Source organism: Mesitornis unicolor, unplaced genomic scaffold (genome assembly GCF_000695765.1).
Source record: "Mesitornis unicolor isolate BGI_N332 unplaced genomic scaffold, ASM69576v1 scaffold14561, whole genome shotgun sequence".
NCBI lineage: Eukaryota > Metazoa > Chordata > Aves > Mesitornithiformes > Mesitornithidae > Mesitornis > Mesitornis unicolor.
Genome location: NW_010164577.1, coordinates 4230 through 22189, shown reverse-complemented (window position 1 = coordinate 22189; position 17960 = coordinate 4230). Strand labels below are relative to the sequence as shown.

Here is a 17960-nt window from a genome sequence, read left to right as displayed (position 1 = left end):
CTTGATTTAAAAGATAACGCCTTTCAAAAGTCCATAACAGTAGCAAAAATCTATTTGTGTGCACCCTTGCATATAGCAGTATGACTAAATTAGGTTAGCAATATCATCTGTAAAAAAAAAAATCTACCTTTTGAGCCCCTCTAGCTAGGTGGCATCATTTTAAAATCAGTACATTTATTTGAGATACTGTGGTAAGACTCCAGTAACATCTTCTTCTCGTCCCACACTTTCAATGTGTGCAGCTGACAGTGATATGCAGGGGATCTACCTCACTCTTGTCCACCTACCCACTCTTCCCAAGACCTCATTTCCACTTGGATTAGCCTCCATAGTTCTCTCCCCACTCAGACTTTCATAATTCTTTGAAACTGGCTGATTTGTCCAGTTTTATCTATGGCAGAGCTGAGGCAGACCACATGTCTCAGGTGAATAGAGACTGATGCTGTTTCCACTAGAGTCTGTGATCTTGGCTATGGCCCACCTGGTTAAGAACAGCACAGACTATAAATGCTCCTTTTCCTTTCCTCTGCAAGCACTGGTTACTTTATACCACAAGAGGTTTGAAGGAGGTATCATCCACTGAATGGGCTTGGGTTCATGGTCAGTCTAAAAACGTAGAGCAAAGGCCCCCCCTTACAGTGGGGTCTGCTACATGGTGTCAGGTCCAGCACTGCAGCACACCTGGAATAAAGCACTGCTTGGCAGGAAAGCAGGGCAGCAGGATCTGGCACCATGTTGGGGAGAACACGCTGTTTTTTCTGAAACACTTAACTTATCCTGGTCCTGTGGAGGACTGAGCTGCACAGGCAGGGCAACCAGGCCTGGGAAGCAGGGGAGAAGGCTATCAGACTCCATTCCCAGAGGCACGCAGAGCATCTCTGTGTGCCAGTCCCATGGAGGCCAGCTCCTTTGTTTGTGAGAAATTGATATTTTTTTCTACAGAATATCAAGCCATCTTTTGTGACCTTGTCCAAGTGGTCTGCAGGTTAACACCCAGAGTGCCATATTCCATGGGTCAAACACCTTCAACACTGGAAACTCCTACAGAAGAGACCTTCTCCTTCCTGCTATGAATGGGAGTCAGAGACAGGGATATCAACATAGAAACAGCACCAGAGGAGCATAACTGTGAGGCAGAGAGATATGGCCATACAGTCATACTGGCTAAGTGAAAGGTGATCAGAAGACCTAGGTGCTCCCAGTAATCGAAGTCTTCATAACATTACGCCCTGTCTGCAGCCTGTGGTTGGTTTCACACTGAGATGAGAGCTCCTCTATGGAGCAAATTCACCTCTGAAAGGCACAGTGCTACCAGGGTCAGGACAACCCATAGTTGTCTCTGCTAAAAGCTAAACAAAGAGGAGAGGTAGCTCCCAGTATTTCCCAACCAGGCAGTGAGACACACCTCATGCTCCCACGGACTTCCACAGGAATCAAAATAAACTGGAGAGACGACTCCAGTGTCCCACAACCCACTTAACTTGTCCCAGCCTGAGACCCAAGGGAAGATGTCCTCCAGCTCTCAGGACTTCTTCAGGCCCAGCAGTCATCTGGAGACAGTGTCATAACTCAGTAACTGCAATGTTAAACACATGCTCTCCTGGCAGTCTGGGCACTGAAGAGACCATACCTTCAAAGAGCAGGTTTCCTTCCCGACTAGTTCACAAGCTTTAAGTACCAATGAGGGACTGTTCTTGGTTTATTATTTCCAGTGATTCTACTTGTGCATAAAGATGTCTTTCAAGCCTCCATCAGAAAAAGACAGAAAGGCCTGCCTGGCTAGGCCGTTTGCACTATGTCAATTTCTGGCATGGTATCACAACTGGTATTTCCTATGGGGACCTTCAGCTGTAATCCTGAACTGCACAGGATAGGGTGGGCTGAATGGGGAGAAGTACAGAAGAGGATAAAACCCCTTTGACACCTTCCAATCCATTACAAAGTCTGGCTTGGTCCCCAGATGATCCTATACCTACAGGCTTGTTTCCTGGGCCAGATGAACTCCTGCTGTGACCACCTTTTCCCCTCTGCTCCATCTTTTACAGACAGTTGCTACTAAAGACCTTCTGCAAGGTGGGAGGGAAGCGATGGGGAACTCTGTTTTTGTCAAATGTCTTCTTCCTCTTCACTAACAACCTCCTTCAGGTCCTGAGGCCCCTGTTCTGCTCTCTCTTTTACATAGGCCGCCTTGATCTGTTCCAGCTCACAAAGCTCTGCCTCCAACTCTTCCCTGTGCATTGACCGCCGGTTCCTCAGCTGTTTCATAGGAAAGGGGTTCAAGTCATTGAAGGCAATGTTCATCAGCTTCCTACAATGGAAAAGACAGGCCTGGTGAACTGATTTACTGGCTGGTAACAGATACACCAAATGCATCCTGGATAGGGAAATAGCAGGGCCTCAGATTCAGCTCTCTGAGCTCAGAAGTCACCAAGCAGCAGTCTTAAAGGAATCACAGGCAACTCCCTCTCACACAAACACCACCCCAAGCAATGCTTTAAGCAGCCTTATATCTCACCACCTTTTAAACTAGCAGTGTGCAGCCACCAAGTAGGTGATGGTGGATCAGATGCCCATTCTGATGGTCCCTGGGGGAGGAATATTCCCTACTTTGAGCTCTTCTGATTACAGGTATCTTCCTCTCACACACATATTGCCATTTAAGGCTGTGCGTGGTGCTGTGTTCCCAAATACCCCAGCTACAGCTGAGAGAAACCCAGCAAGTGGCTGCACAAGTTCCAGCTGCTGCAAACGGGAGGCTGGCCCAGACTCTCTGGCCTGCCCTGTTGTAGCATGCCTTTGCTTGAGCCAAACAGACTTGAAGTAATGTCATGAAGGAAAAATCAAAAAGAGACGCACTGATCTGTGTTCCACAGGCCTGCCAATGTGCATGCATCTCTCTTAACAGACTGGTCACAACTCTTTTTAGGCTCATCTATTAGGCAAGCAAGTATGAACCCAGTAAGGGAGGTTTTCTACAACCCACAGTCCTACCTGCCATCCATGATCATTCTCGTGAAAAAGCATAGGTACTGGTAGATCTCCACACTGTCATGAATTCCTAGGATTTCCTCCTCGTTGTATTTAAAAATTGCAAGAGCATAGCGGAAAATCACCTGGAGGGTTGAAAGGTATTTGAGTTTACAAAGTCCTAGGCAGTTGAGGGAACCAGGACCTCTTGGCATAAAACATGGGTTGGGGCACACAGCACTGCATTACGGGCTGGACATTGGGCTTCTCCTGCTCTCAATAGGTTGCATTAGGGCAGGCCTAAAGAAGCACAGAGCTAATCCCAAAAGAATGACGCTCTGTAAGCTAATTTACAAACCCAGAGCATACTAAAAAGGGCCCCACAGGGATTTTGCAAGGGTTCTCCAGTTCTCCCTATGCACAGGGCCAACGTAAGACTCATGCTTTCAGAAATAATAACTCTCTGGCTATCTTCTGCTCCCTGTATCTGTCATGCTCTCAGCCGTGTCTGGGTCACAGAAGACACTACAGCCTGTCAGAGAGATGTTTCATAGCAGGACTACCCGCTAGAAAGTGCCAGAGATACTGTGCACAGTATCAGGGACTAGGTCCGCCTACCAGCAGCAGGTACACAGACAACACAGAGGTTGGCAGGCATGAAGGCACCCCACCAAACAGGCAGGACAAGACAAGAGGCTCAACCCCACATCTCTTTGACACATGTGTATGTCCACTGCCCTGTCTCGACGTCACAGAGGTGCTGAGGATAGGAAGAAGGCCTAAGCTGAGAGTTGTACCTTAGTTCCCTCATACAAGAAAGCATCCCACACTCGCAGAAGGATGTCGCTGACCAGGCTGTCCACAAAGGCCACCAGAAACCAATTGAAGGTGATGAGTGAGACATCAATTTTATACTGCTCAAAGTGAGCCATGAGGCGAGGCAGCTTCTCTGACAGGAAGTCTTTGAAGACTCTCTGATCTACCTAAAGTTGACAAAAAAGGAAACAATTAAGTCCTAGTCAAGAGCAGTCCTGGGAGGAGAGGGGCAGTGCAACAGGCCAGTGGTCCATGCATGCCACAGTAATCACTAGTGCTGCCTTCTAGCCTAACCACACCCCAAGAAGAGCAGAGCACCCTTTGTCTCCCAACCCTTCAACATCACTGAGCAGTGTACTTGCATGCTGTACCCAGTGCAAGGTGTGGATTTGAAACAGGGCCAAGATACAAGCAGAGATACATGCATTCTTCTCACTCAGAGGATCATATTCCTTCCCAACCCCAAAGTCAAGAGGGCAAATGCTGCCACATCTTCCTGCATCAGACTTACTGGGATTTTCTGTGATGTCACAAGCATCCAACTGAATGACAAGGATTAAAACTTTCCCGGGTCTTGAATGAATGCACAACAGAATAAATGCCTAGAATCTTTCTGACTTCGCAAGCAGGACCAGATCTTCTCACCTGGCTTCATTATGTGGTCTGAGTATTGTCTGTGCTCTGCTTCTGGTTACATGAGCCAAGACACAGAAATGCAACTGGAGGGATCCTTGACCCAGGTTTGTAAAGGCTTCATCTCAGGGAAGCCATGGTTTCATGAGGGAAAGTGCTAAGGAGCAAGATCATGGTTAGATCTTTCCTGCGCCATACCATACTACTGCCCTAGCTGTGTCAGCCCCCTTAGCTGCGGAACAGTGGTACAAACTAGATGAGGTGGTATGCTTGGTCTTTGAAATCCGCAAGAGCTAAACCTTAAGTTTTCCAGCCAACTCAGAGCTTTCACTTTATCAAGCCAACCCACAAAGCATTATCCTAGACCTTCTGCTTTACATGGGTCTTGGCTAGACTTCTAGAGACCAACCATGAGGTCAGGAAGTCTTTCCAAAAAAATGTTCCCTCAGCTGACAATCTTTCCTCACCAAATATAAGAGAGGCTTTGTGTCTTCAGTCTGCCATGTTTTCCCTGTCAATCACTATTTGTCAAGAATTACCTATTAAATCTCACAGCTAACACTACCTGCTCTGGATAGACATTTTGCTATCTGCATAGTGATTTGGCTGCTTTCCCAACCTGTGGGTTGCCCTCTCCGTCAGCACACCACTGTCCCAGTAAACAACCAATTCAGTGGCAGAATCAGTCACTCTCAGCTCCTGGTGCTTGAACCCTCAGCTGTTGTGGGCCCACAGATACAACCCTCACCTCTCAGAAAGGACCACAAATAATGAACAAACCAAGGTCACAGCCAGGCTCACCAGACCAGGCACTGCTGGGTGTGGGTGGTATAGGTACACAATTACAATTCCATTGAACGATACGGGATTTCTCTTGGCTCTGTGTCTGCCTCGGAGGAAGCAGTATATCTGATACAAGACATCTTGAGAACCTTGAAATCCAGTGACTTTGAACCAGGAAGTTACTCACAGTTTTACATCAAAAGGCCAGAGGGTTTTCTGATCTGCAGAGAACCCCAAAGCCAGAACTAACACTGTATTTGATCATGAACTGAGGCAAGTACAGTGAACATAAAAATCTCATTATTTCCTTCCATCTGCACATGGGACCCCAAAGACAGGGGGCAGTTTCCAAAGAAACATCTGAAGGGCTGCAGAATGGTACCTTCTTCATACTTAAGTTCTACACATGCTGGAATTTGCCGCTTCACCTCTACTAGGCCCTTCTTAAAATAAGTAACTGTGCAATTAATTGGCACCTTCCTTCCGATTAATCTGACCTTCAAGTGATTACTCAGGATTGGTGCCCAATATCCTAGAGCTGGGGATCAATTTTGCTGCTCCTGTGCCTGTAACAACTTAGTACTCTCAAGTCTACAACATCTCTGCAATGGAAGGGATTGAAAGGTGGTATCACTGTCCTGTGAGAAGTCAAAAACACTGCAAATTGATTGCTTGTTTTAAAATTGTTACTGTAAATCATTTTATCAGAATGCAAGCAGATGTGAGAGTGCCCAGCTCACCTGTGATGTTATCAGTGTGTCACTGTAGTAGTCTGCCGGCATTAGGTTCTCCACAATATGGACCAGGCACCAGAAAGCACTTTCCTCATCTTGCAGGACCAGGAGGGCAACAGCTGCCAATCTGTGATAGACAAGACATGGTGAGGCAATGCAGCACTGCAGGAGGAGACATGGGCTAGCTCAGGAACTACAGAATCCAAGATTCCTCTTGGCATGTCTCTAGCTCCATGTGTGTCAGAAACGTCAAACATGGCAGGACAGCTGGTCAGAGAGGCTACTTCAATACAGAGAAGAGTTCACTCAGAGATATTCCATATTATGTGACATAGGTCACCTTCCCATACATTTGTCTACAGCCCTTACCCCCTTCAGCTTTGACTTACCACTTTTCAGCCAGACTGGAAAGATGGTACCTATTATCAAGGGCTCTCTAGCGTGGAAAACGTCTTTCTGAAGACCATCCACAACACCAATAGCTTACACAGACTTTTCTCATGTGAAAAGGCCTAACCAGAAATTCCCTTCTTGCAGCTAGTGCCCAGTGCCTCTTTTACATGGCAGCACATTTCTAAGTCTGGTTTTATCTTTCCTATAGCCTTCTTTAGGAAGTGAAAGCAGCTTTTAGATTCCTTGAACCTTCTCTTCTCCAGACAGAACAACTACAGTTTTCTAAGTCTGTGCTCATGTCATTTGCTGCAAATACCTTGTCTCTCTAAGCAAGAAGGGGAATCATCAGGGTGTTCTTCTGCTAAGCATATTGAGATTCAGAAATTCAGCCCCAGCCTCATGTTGTTATTCTGGGACTGCCTCACTCTACCTCCTACAGCTGCTCCTTCCTATTCTTTAACTATGGAGATGCCAAACAAGTGCATCCTGCTGCTTGCTTAATCCCAGTAATTACACTGGGTAAAAAAAAGACACCAAATGCAAAATTGTTCAGGAAAATAGTTAAGAGCCAGGACAGAACACTAGAGAGGCAGGAGCCTGGGGCTGCCTGAATCACAGCCTAGAGTATGCATCTACACTTTCTTAGCATTACCCCATGAAGAAGCATCATACCTGGCTCCTCACCTGTTCAGTCCCTGGCAGTATCCAATGGCAGGATTGTGCCAGGAGAATGCCAGCAACACCCTCCGGAGCTTGGGGATGAGCTGGGAGGTGGGAGAGGAAAAATGTTTGTTGTTGGTCAGTGTGCGGGGCAGGTCAAGCTCAATCTGCCGGCAGGCAGGATGCTCAGTGCTCTTGCTCTGTCGCAACAGTCGCTGGTAGTGGTCAGGCAGATGGCTGCAGTGCCGGCTGACCATCCACCTCCAAACCCGTTGCCGATGCTCCACTGGAATGCCACTTCGGATGAGGCATTTCAGCTCTGCAGAGGGGCTCAGCTCTCCAATGCTGTTCCACCTCTCACGGAGGGGCTTCTCCACTACTTCCTGGCTCCGCAGGTTGTTGGACTTTATCTCCAGGGCTTGGATTTTGGCCAGAAGTTTCCAGTCCTCAACTTCATATTCAGGTATGGTCATGAACCCATACTCATCATACTCACTGGAGGGACACAAGGCAGAGGTTAGTTCAAAGGTACCTGTGTCGAGAGCCACTCACTGCCTGGGGTCATGCCAACTACCATGTGCTTCCAGGTTACTGTCACCCATCCTGGAGCACAGGTACTCCTACTTCACTTCTCTCGCAGCTGCCACACCTACTGTCTGAGTCTGGAAGATAAATGTGAGCCTGCAGCAACGGCATACACAAATGACTCAAATGCAACTTTGCTTTCAGTTACAGCCCAACTTTATCAGACCTCTCTGACCGTATCTGCTGCCTTGCCCCTAAGGGAGTATCTAGCTCAACCTGCATACCTTCTACCTACCATGTTTTAGTGCAGAGACTGTTCTGTAGGAAGGAACTGCAAAGGCTTTAGGGCATCAGACCAAAAAACAGAGATCCACAGTACCTTCTGATGTCTCCCTGTACACAGTGCAAATCTCCTACTGATCAGAAAACACCATGAGCACTGATAGTACAGTTCATTGAGGGTTTGTGTATCATCAGTCCACAGGCTAAGATACTTGTAAGATATCATTATATTCTGGGCAAAGATTGGCCCTGGGATCTCACCTCCAAAGCTACCTGGAGAACCTGCAAGTCTGACCAACCAGATTAAATGGAAACTCCTACAGAACCAGGGCACTAACTGGGCAGGAAAGCTTAAACACAAATGCAAGGACGCCAGCAGTGCTGGTGGCAAGGCTCTCTGGAGATCTCCAGTCCAGCCCCCCTTCACTGCAGGACTGACACCAGCACTAGAACAGGGCAACAGAGCTTTGTATGGCTTGGACTAGAAAACCTCAAAAGATGGAAATCTCCAGCTCCCAGGTGGTGTTCTCTCCTACAGAAGGAGTTTATCTTCATGTCCAGTGTTCACCTCCCAGGCACACCATGGCTGTTGTCACTTGCCATACTGTCTGACACTGCCAAGGAAAGTTTAGCTGTACCATCTTTAACTTCCCCTGTAGGAACAGTGATATACTGCCATCAGATGCCGCTATCTCATGGTCTCCATACCACCAAACTAAACCAGCCTCCTCAGCCTCCTCACTTAGGTCACAGATCCACGTCCCTACCATAGAAATGTCCCTAGATCGTCCTAGCTGCAAGCTCCCCTCCGCAACCAGACTCCTACTAGGGTGTGAATATCCCCATGCTCTTGCCTCTTACCTTACAGGGTTCAGGTTAAAACTTTCTTCTGCTTCTTCCTTCACATCCCACTGGAGCGCTTCCTGGATGAGGCTCTTCACCAGCTCTGCATGGGAGCTGGGCAGGCCAGGCACAGCCTCCTGCAGCTTCCGCAAGACTGTCAGGTATTTGCTCTCCATCTGACAGTTTCGTGCTTGCAGGCAGGCACACTGATGGGGAAACAAGAGGGAATGAGCTGGCTCATTGATGGTTCTTCATGCGCTGCCACTGTTTTCTGCTGGCCTGGTCTGCGCATAAAGCGAAGACTCTTGAATAGCAAAGCCCCAGAAAAAACATCAAGCAGTTTTCTACAGTCAGTGGAATTGCAGCTATGAATGAATCACTGTGGTTTATGAACAAGCACAAGCTGCAGTGGCTAGCATGCAATGCAAGTTGCTTATTGAGGGGGTGACCTGCTACAGCATCACCTAGTTTAGCTACTGCATTGCATCAGTGGATGGCCACATCCCAGCTAGCTTGGCTCAGGAGACAACCAAAGAGCCACCACTGCAGCTGAATTGTCTGCAGGAATTTTTTCCTGCTCCTCAGACAAGTTCTTTACCCCACACTGAGCCATATCCTGACAAAACACACCACCCTTGGGACCGAGCTACAACCATAGCATTTTCAGGATACACAGTAGCACCACAGACAAGGTGAGCACATGCCCCGCAGCAACCCCAGTCCCACTGCACTGGTACACAACATTTCTCAAGCACAGGAAGCCCACCTGAGTTATAACAGCAGGACAGTCCCTGCTACCATAATACTCTTGGGCATACAAAGCAGAAAAAAGAAATGAGGACTGTTATCCCCACTCCACAAGTGGGGACCTGAGGTCACACAGGTGATGAGACTCACCCAATGTCTCACAGGAAGCTCAATCAAGACTCCTGCTCCGTGCGAAGCAGCAGTTGAAAACACAAACCACAGAGAGAATTAGGCTGCATATACAGGGGACACAAAGGAGCATGGGATACTGTCATACTAGCACTTTAATCAGCATTTTGCCTCACACTGAGCATGTTGGTCTGATTACTTCCTTTCTGAAGGTTATGGCAGTTTCAGGATCAGAGAAGGGCAGTAAGTTAGGAGGTAGGCTGGGTTTCAAAGGACTAGAAAGCAAACAGATGTAGGAATGGCAGTAACATTTCAGAAGCAGCTTTCTGCCCTGTTCCAGAATCCAAGACTGTGGAGACATACCTTAAAACCACAGAAGTAAAACCCAAAGAAAACCCACAGAACAAATGCCAGCACACACCAGCAGCTTTGGGAAGTGGTTCAGGACCAGAAGGCAGGATTAGACAAGTCTGAGAGTAACCAGGTTGTGCACACTTACAATGCTAGAAATAAAATCAAAGCTCAGGAAAACATAAGAGCTCTGATCTAGGTGCAAGACGTGAGTGCACTGCCACCTGGCAATGCCAAGCCTGGTAGAGAAATCAAGACTAGATGGAGCCAGTGCTCAGTCAGTTTGCCACCTCTTTTTTTTTGACATAGCACTCCTTTTATATTTGTATCCAAATGCACAGCTGAAATGCAGAGATCTGGGTTAAGCTTCAGCATCCTTAAGGATTAGTTTTGCAGGTATTTTACTTTTATTAAAGAATGAAATGATCATGTCTAATGTGGGAACAACACAAAGCAGGAAGAAAAGGCCATTAAAAAAATACATTAGGAAGAAAGCTTATTCCTCATATGTTTTGGATCAAAATCCATACTAGTGTCAACTATGGAAAGAAATTAGTAACAGCTCTCACCAAGCGAAAAAAAAGTCATTTTGCTTTACCTTCATCAGAAGGGCTTTTTCATTCTCAGCAACCCTTGTCCAGAGTCGAGTAACCTGGTGGATCTCCGAGTTCAGAAACTGGTTCTGAGTTTTGTAGGCATCAATATCATCCTGTCACGAAGCAAAACAGTCAGACAATGAGAGTTCTTGAGGGGCTCCCAGGTGTGGATTGTATTAAGGATGAGAAAATATCTCAACAATTTTGTGTCCTGGGGAGAAAACAGAACTCCTCAGGACAAATATTGCCTACAAAGAAAATCAAGGCACAACATTAAACAGGAGTATCGTGCTCTCCTGGTTTAGCTGGCATAGTGTTATTTTCCTTATAGTAACTAGTGAGATTTTTGTTTTCTTTTGTTTCTCACCAACAGATGTATACATTTTTCAAGGTGTATTTTTCAGTCTTTCACCTGCACTTGTGGTTATAGTTTCATTTGTTTTTTGGTTTTTTTTTTTTCTTCTCTCTGCACAATAGGAGGGAGGGAGAAGAAAAAGCCCAGGATTTTCTGGGACAGGTGATCCAGAACAGATGATCCAGTTATGACCCAAGCAGATAAATAAAAATGTATTCTATCCCATAAATGTCACACTCACTATAAATTGGGGAGTTTGCAAAGAACAACCCCTTTGATACTTCTCTCTCTTTTCCCTTTGATCCCTTCTTCAATCCTTTCCCTTCAGTCCCTTCTCTTTCCTTTTCCCTTTGCCTTCATGATGGCAACCTGTTTTGGTTCCTGAAGCTTACCTCTTCTCTGTTACATTGTCATTGGCATATGGCCAGTGACTGGTGTTTGTGAGCTGAGTATAAACTTGATTGCTTTATTATCCTTGCTCCTATTCTTGTTACAATTCATTGGTATTGTTATTATTTCAGCTTGGTTTATTTTAATTATTAAAATAGTCTTTATCTCAACTGATGAGTTCTTTTACTTTTACTCTCCCAGTTCTCTCCCCCATTTCACTGGGGGAAAGGGGGGGGGGCGGGCCGCAAGATCGCAGCTACATGGTGTTAGCTGCTTGCCAGGTTAAACCACAACACATGCATAGACAAGACACCTGAAAATGCTAAATGCATTGCAGGTACCTGCGTAGAGAACACAGAGACATCTGTGTGATATAAAGCTAGAGAAGCCTCTAAATAAGATGAAAAATATATGTGTTTTGTTCTATTATTTTAAAGCTGACACAAATCTCAGCCCCATGACTGGCAGCAAAAACACTCTCCCATAACACAGCAAGTGGCACTTTCGGCAATTCTCCACCCCATGCTAACTGGTCATTATAACTGTGCATATTGTGACGTACAGCAGACTGGATTTGAAAGAACCAGGATGTATTAGGAAACTGCTTGCAAGACGGAAACACAGAGGAACAAAGCTGCTGAAGGCAGAAAGTGAGACTGCAGCTGTGGAACAAAAGAAGAGTGAAGAAAGAGGCAGGCACTGACAGCTGACACAAAGTCAAACAACACAGGCTCTGAGCTGAAGCTGAAACCGACACTAAACAAGATGCTTTTGAGTGCCCTACTGCTATCAAGTGATCCCTTTCTAGCCTGCCTCTGGTCTGGAGACAGATGGAGCAACTAGCAGAAGTATATTCTACACTTCCCACAAGGAACACCTTCTCAATGAACCAGAGGGCACAGAAATTGGATCCCCAAATGACCTGTGCCGTCTCACACACCTTCAGGTGCTCAATCTCCTCCTGCTGCTTATACAGTGTATCTGCAGTGATAGTGTTGGCTTCTTGCAGAGGTTCAGAGAGCTCTCGAGCCATTTGTTCCGTCAAGGTCATGATGACTTCCTGTTTGGCATGGTTCCTATCCATCAGAAGCTGCACATGCTCCTTGAGTTCCTGGATGTGGCTGTCTCTCAGAGTCAGTATCTGTTCCAGCTCCTTCTTTTCTTGCTCAAGAACTTCCAGTCGACTGGTGAGATCTGCAATTTGTCTCACTTTGTGGCGCACCAGCTCCAGCCTGTCCTTATCTTCTGCTGCGGTAAGATACATGCTAGATACTCGCTTCTCCTGCTGGGCTGCCTCCAGAGCTTTGTGGAGAAGTTTAACCAGCTCCTGGAAAGGGAATGCAAAGCCATCACATCACAGTGCTGCCCAGGGCAATGGCAGCTCAGACACAGACCCAACCAGTAATGAGTGAACAGTGAAAGGCCCTCAGGATGTGAAATTTACTCCTTTCAGATGCAAAACTGAATACAGAAATTTTGAAATCACAGTGTTCCAGTAGTAGAGAAGCTCTGCTGTCAAAGCTGGGCCTGGAAGGTCTCTGCAGCAGGCCATGGGTGACTTGACTTTAAGTGGATTGCTAACAGACAAGCTGCTGCTCACACTGTCTGAATTCTGACCTTCTACAGTCATCCTTCTTGGGAGGCCCTTCAGAGGCCATAAAAGCTGGAGATCCAGTCAGCAGTGTGGTAAAATTGTAGGGAGAGAAATAATACAGTCTGCATCTATCTGTGCTACCAGAAGGAAACTGCTGTATCCATTTTAAACTTCCCTCTGCCAGAGTCCTCCCTCACTCCACCCCACGTTAAGGCACAAAAGCTTGCCCCAGCAACATGCTGCTGATTCAGGCTCAGCAACTTAAGGAAGCAAATCAAGGATGCAATTGATTCCCCACCACACGACCCAGCTCTCCTGCCTTTTCTGCTGGAAGAGCTACCAACATCATGAGTGGAGAGCCTGGCATTGCCCCATGCTAGAGAAGAACATTCAAGAGAGACAGCCCTTGCAGTGACCTATGTGCTGACTCCTACAGACAAATCACAAAATCAGACAAATGGTGGATCACTGTTCAAAAATAATGATCTACTGTTAACAGCATGGTTCAGCCTGGCAGCTCCTCCCAGTGTCACAGTACAGATTCAAGACTGTACTTTGTACATTCACTGAGAAATAGAGATGCACCAGCCAGACACCTGTGGAGAATACCTGGATTTGTTTTACCTCACTTTTCCAGCCCATCTGCTAACTGCACTTTGTAGAAGTGCTTGAAGGATAGCCCATTCTCCCCTGCACTGGGCACAATCAGGCACATACAAAGGGGTAACACCAGGAGCTTCAACTGATCCCCAGTGAGTGCCTGCAGAGCACTTCTCAGTCTAGCACCAAGGTGTAAGGGAGTCCTAGGGACCAGTCTCAGGGCCCTGCTCTTAGAAGCAGCAGGCTCTTGGCCACACTCACCCTCTGTGACTTGACTTCCTCTGTGAGTGTCAGGATCTGTTGCTGTAGGACACTCACTTTATCCATTGGGTTCCTCTCTCTGGACAGCTCTTCAGGCAAGCCTGGGAAGCCACTCTTCATCCACCTGGCTTTCCTAACCCAGTTCAACCTGGGCTCCATCCTTCCATCCTCCAGGATTTCCTCCTTAACTGAAGGGAAATAGGGTTAATTTACACAGATTTGGGTTGCTACCCTGCACTCCTGAGTTTTGTTATGGGGGGCACACACAACAGCTCAGCACTGAAGACTGACACACCAGATAAGGAAAACTGACCTGCTAAAATTCGCAGGATTGAAGCACAGAGAGTAGGGATCAGCCAAAGGTACTCCCAGAATAAACAAAGCCATGACACTTTATGGTACCTGTTAACCCACCTTGTACTCCACCCATCTATCTTGCACACAACAAATGCAAGTTATGATCGTGGAGAGGTAACTTCCCAAGCATACAGCAGAGCTGCTAAGCTTAGCCTGTGACTGTGCAGCAATTTAGCTCCTACCTCAAAGAAATACCAGTATGGGCTGGCACCATGGATGGTATTTTTGCCTCTGCAGAAGGTTCCAGATGTAGGAGATAGATTCAGACTGAAGACAGGTCAGAAGACTCAGTCTTGTGCCAACAACATGAAGGAACCTGAGACAATGTGATAGTTATCATGCCCCCTGATGACTTGCCACCTCTCCCTACCTTTCCTGCGAAGTCTGACTCACTGGTAGAAGGCATCATACTCAGAGAAGCTCACACAGCTCAGTAACAAGCACCTGCACACCCTGACTCCACTTCTGCCTCTTGCTCCTCATCCAGGTTCTCAGGATGCTCCTGGAATTCACTGAAGCTAAAGATGTTCCCATTGTTCCCCCACAGCTGCTTGGAGCCACAGATATTGTAGACAGTGTTTCTGAAACAAGAAGAGATCAACACAGCCTAGTGAACCGAAGTCATGATGACTGCAGTCAGTGCATCTTCAAACCATTCCATTCCTTACCTCTCCTCATATTCCACCCCTCTTCCCAAAACCTATCTCCTTCATGTGCTGCGAAAATGAACTGTTTATGGCACTGGTGGATCTGCAGGGAGCAAGGTTGCAACTGGTGTAAATTTGGAAAGTGTCACAGAATCAGTACCAGCACAGTGCAGTGTAAATCAGCTGGAGATCTCTCCCCATGTGCTTGAGCCCTGTACATAAATGCATCAGGTTGGATAGAGGGATTAAAGGCAACAGCAGACCAATCATCTCTCTTTCTTCTCTCTCTTCCTCCCTCCCTCCCTTCCTTTAGCTCACTGCAGAAATCTCCAGGTGTCAAGAAAACCTCAGCTATCAACAGCAAAGCCAAAACTACCACAATGATCACATATGAAATGGCTACAGGTCCTGTGTTCTGGACCACATTTAAGAACCTTGCCACAACTAACTCAATAGACTTTGATGCAGAAAAGAGATGCAGTAAGTTTACTTTCACCTGGAATATCCTTCAAAAAACTACTTTGTGGTTCTTCCACCTAGGCAGGAGTCCCATTTCACACAAAATGTGACCAGCAAGGAAGGCACAAAGTGGCAGGCCAGCATGTCAACCACACTGCAGCTTTCCTCATGTACTTACTGTATCTCTGTCCAAGGGTGCTTAAGGGAGATGTTCTGCAAAGCAGTAGATGTTTGCGGTGCAGGCAAAGCCGCTGCCTTTAAACCCACTGCTTCTGTTGGTGTTTTCACCGGAGGCAGAAAGTTTTCACTGTCAGCAACATCTATGTAAAACCAAATCAGGACACAGAAGCAAGTGAGCAAGACAGAATTCCATTTGACTTAGGCTCCTTCATGTAACTTGAGAGCCACAAAATTAAAATTAAAATATACTACAGGTATACACTCCATGTTCAACTGGCCAGGTGAAATAAGGGCAGCAGAGCAGGTGTCCTTGGTTTTAGATCAAATTAGAGAGGTCCATGTACAAATAGAGTCATGTGATCGAGGACAATCAAGTGACTTCAACAATTTGTATATGAGAATGACTAACCGTAAACAATCAAACTTTAAGCATCTAAAGGAATAAGGAAGGGAGCTGTTCTTTTCCCCCATCCCAGTGTCTGAGAGTTTTAATGTGCAGGTAACACTGCACAAACACAGTTTGTTACCAAGTTCTTGCCCACTCTAGTGAAATTTCAAGGTACCCAGAACCTTTTAGAGCAGATACTTACTAAGACGTTATTTGTTTCAAACAAAATGGGCACCCAGTCATTACTAAACAGGGGGACACCCTGCTTGTGCCCTCCTGCAATCCTGGCCTGTGTACTCCCACTGCTAGGAATGCATATCTTCATCCCACCACCACTGAAAAAAAAAACTTGCTTGCTGTAAATTTCACAGGCCTCTCAAAAGGAAGGAGACAAATCAAATGTGCACACTTCACATGCATGTGGGAGATCAAGAGGGAATTCACGACCATAACATACTCGAGCACCTTCAACCACACACTGTGAGATAGGAGACAGCCTGTTCACATTCATCCATAAGGCCAGGAAATCCAAACATTGACCAAACACTGATAGTTGGCAACTGCATTTAAAAACCTGGCCAAAACCTCTGCCCATTTACAGAGGAGGAGCACCATTCATCAGTGGGGAACTGCATGCAAAAGAAAGGCTGACAAATGCAACACCTACTTGTTCTGCCAGCCAGAGGTTCATTCACAAGCTGGGAGCTGCCCATAGGAAATCTGCTCTGAGCATTGCAAAATTCCCAACGTCTCATTTGTAGCTGCTGCAGCCAGTACATCATTGCTTGTTTGCTGATTGCCTAAGATAACACAAAACAGGAAGGGGAGTAATCTCATCAGCATGAGACATATCCTGAAGGGCTGACAACCACTTTACTGACTAAGTCAGCAGAAATAAAGGCCAATTGTGCCAAGCCTATGCTCTGGTCCTAACACTGATTTGGGAGGACACAGTAAATCTTTAGCATGGCCTTAGTCAACAGAACCTCAGTGGACTGCTGACCTCATTTTAAATGTTTTTTGGTTTACTATGCTCCAAGACTAAGCAGAAATGTTATGGCTGTTTTAGCCAGGAATCACCCACAGAGCTTCTTAATCACAATTTTTCAGATATAAAAATCTAGTAAAGGTTCCTTCTGGAGCAACCATTTTAGACAGGGGACCGCATTTCTGTTCAGCAAATTACATGTGGATTGCCAGACTCCTCAATGATTTTAATTCAGCACGCAGTTTGGTTCTTACTCCTGTTCAGTTAAGTAACAGTCATCTCACAGGTAATGCAGTCTGTCTTGTCAAAACAATGCAAGCAATTTAGGCCCAAATGGTAACAGTCCAGGCTGGGAGAACTGAAGCAAAACTCGAGCTAAGAGGTATTGTAGCTGACCTGTGTCTGTCCTGATTAGGAATGTTTCATAACAGCCCACAGAAGAAGATTCTGCCCCTTACCTTCAAAGTAAAAGCTCTGTTTGGTGTTCTGATCTCAAAAACCCCTTCTCCATTTTCCACCTTGCAGTCAAAGTTGGCACTACAGAGGTCAATAGACCCCAAAGGGTTGATGTCCTGTGCAGTTCTGTAGTAGAGTAAATGACATTTGTTTTCATCATAAAAGAACCAGCGAGACTTCCAGGTCTTTATTGGTCCCTTGATGCCCAGTTTATTTAAATAGCCACAGAGTTTTTTCCTGGATGTTTCTCTGCTGGGTTTCAGCTGTACGTTTTCCAGTTTGTCAGAAGAGGAAAGCACATTTTTCTCTTTCACTGAGGCTTCATTGCTGCTGTTACCGTCTAGATTTGACTTCACTAAATTGTCTGGAGCGGAACGGGGACAAGATCCTTTTTTCATCCCTTTCAGCACAAATACTCAGAACTGGATGGAAACAGGAAATTCTTTAGGTAAATAAGTAACAGCAGATCCTGATCATATCATCGTTGTTATACAACCTGCAGCAAATGAAAAAGGAGGAATAAGTTCAGGTCTGGCATACAACAAAAAACATTCCCTACCTTTCAAACTTGTCCAGCCAAGGTTTCCAACTTCTTTTGCTCATTGCTCTCTGCTTTTCTCAGCTCAGATTACCTCTATGTATCTGTTTTCTCCCATCCTAAATTAGCCTGGACTAGCAGCCATGAAGAAGTACCACAATCTCGAGTGAAAAGTAAATACAGTCTGTGGGCATACCAAATCAACAGCAATAACCAGGGCATCTGAAGCCACAGACAACAATGTTAAGTAACAGTTGCAGAAAACACAGCAAGATAACAAGCTCTGGG

At 46.1% G+C, this 17960-nt stretch overlaps 1 protein-coding gene across 1 annotated transcript; it reads right to left on the bottom strand.

The window, feature by feature from the left end:
• Positions 1-1926: 1926 nt before the first annotated feature.
• Positions 1927-17532, bottom strand: TBC1D2 (TBC1 domain family, member 2). Its single transcript, XM_010194366.1, has 13 exons — positions 17137-17532; positions 16358-16490; positions 15301-15442; positions 14461-14597; positions 13660-13847; positions 12145-12531; positions 10462-10572; positions 8655-8842; positions 7011-7481; positions 5940-6060; positions 3765-3950; positions 2992-3113; positions 1927-2308 (listed from the first exon to the last, which is right to left on the bottom strand). The coding sequence occupies exons 1-13, from the start codon at positions 17530-17532 to the stop codon at positions 2107-2109; spliced, it is 2784 nt and encodes a 927-aa protein (XP_010192668.1). The 3' UTR covers positions 1927-2106.
• Between the last annotated feature and the right edge of the window lie 428 nt (positions 17533-17960).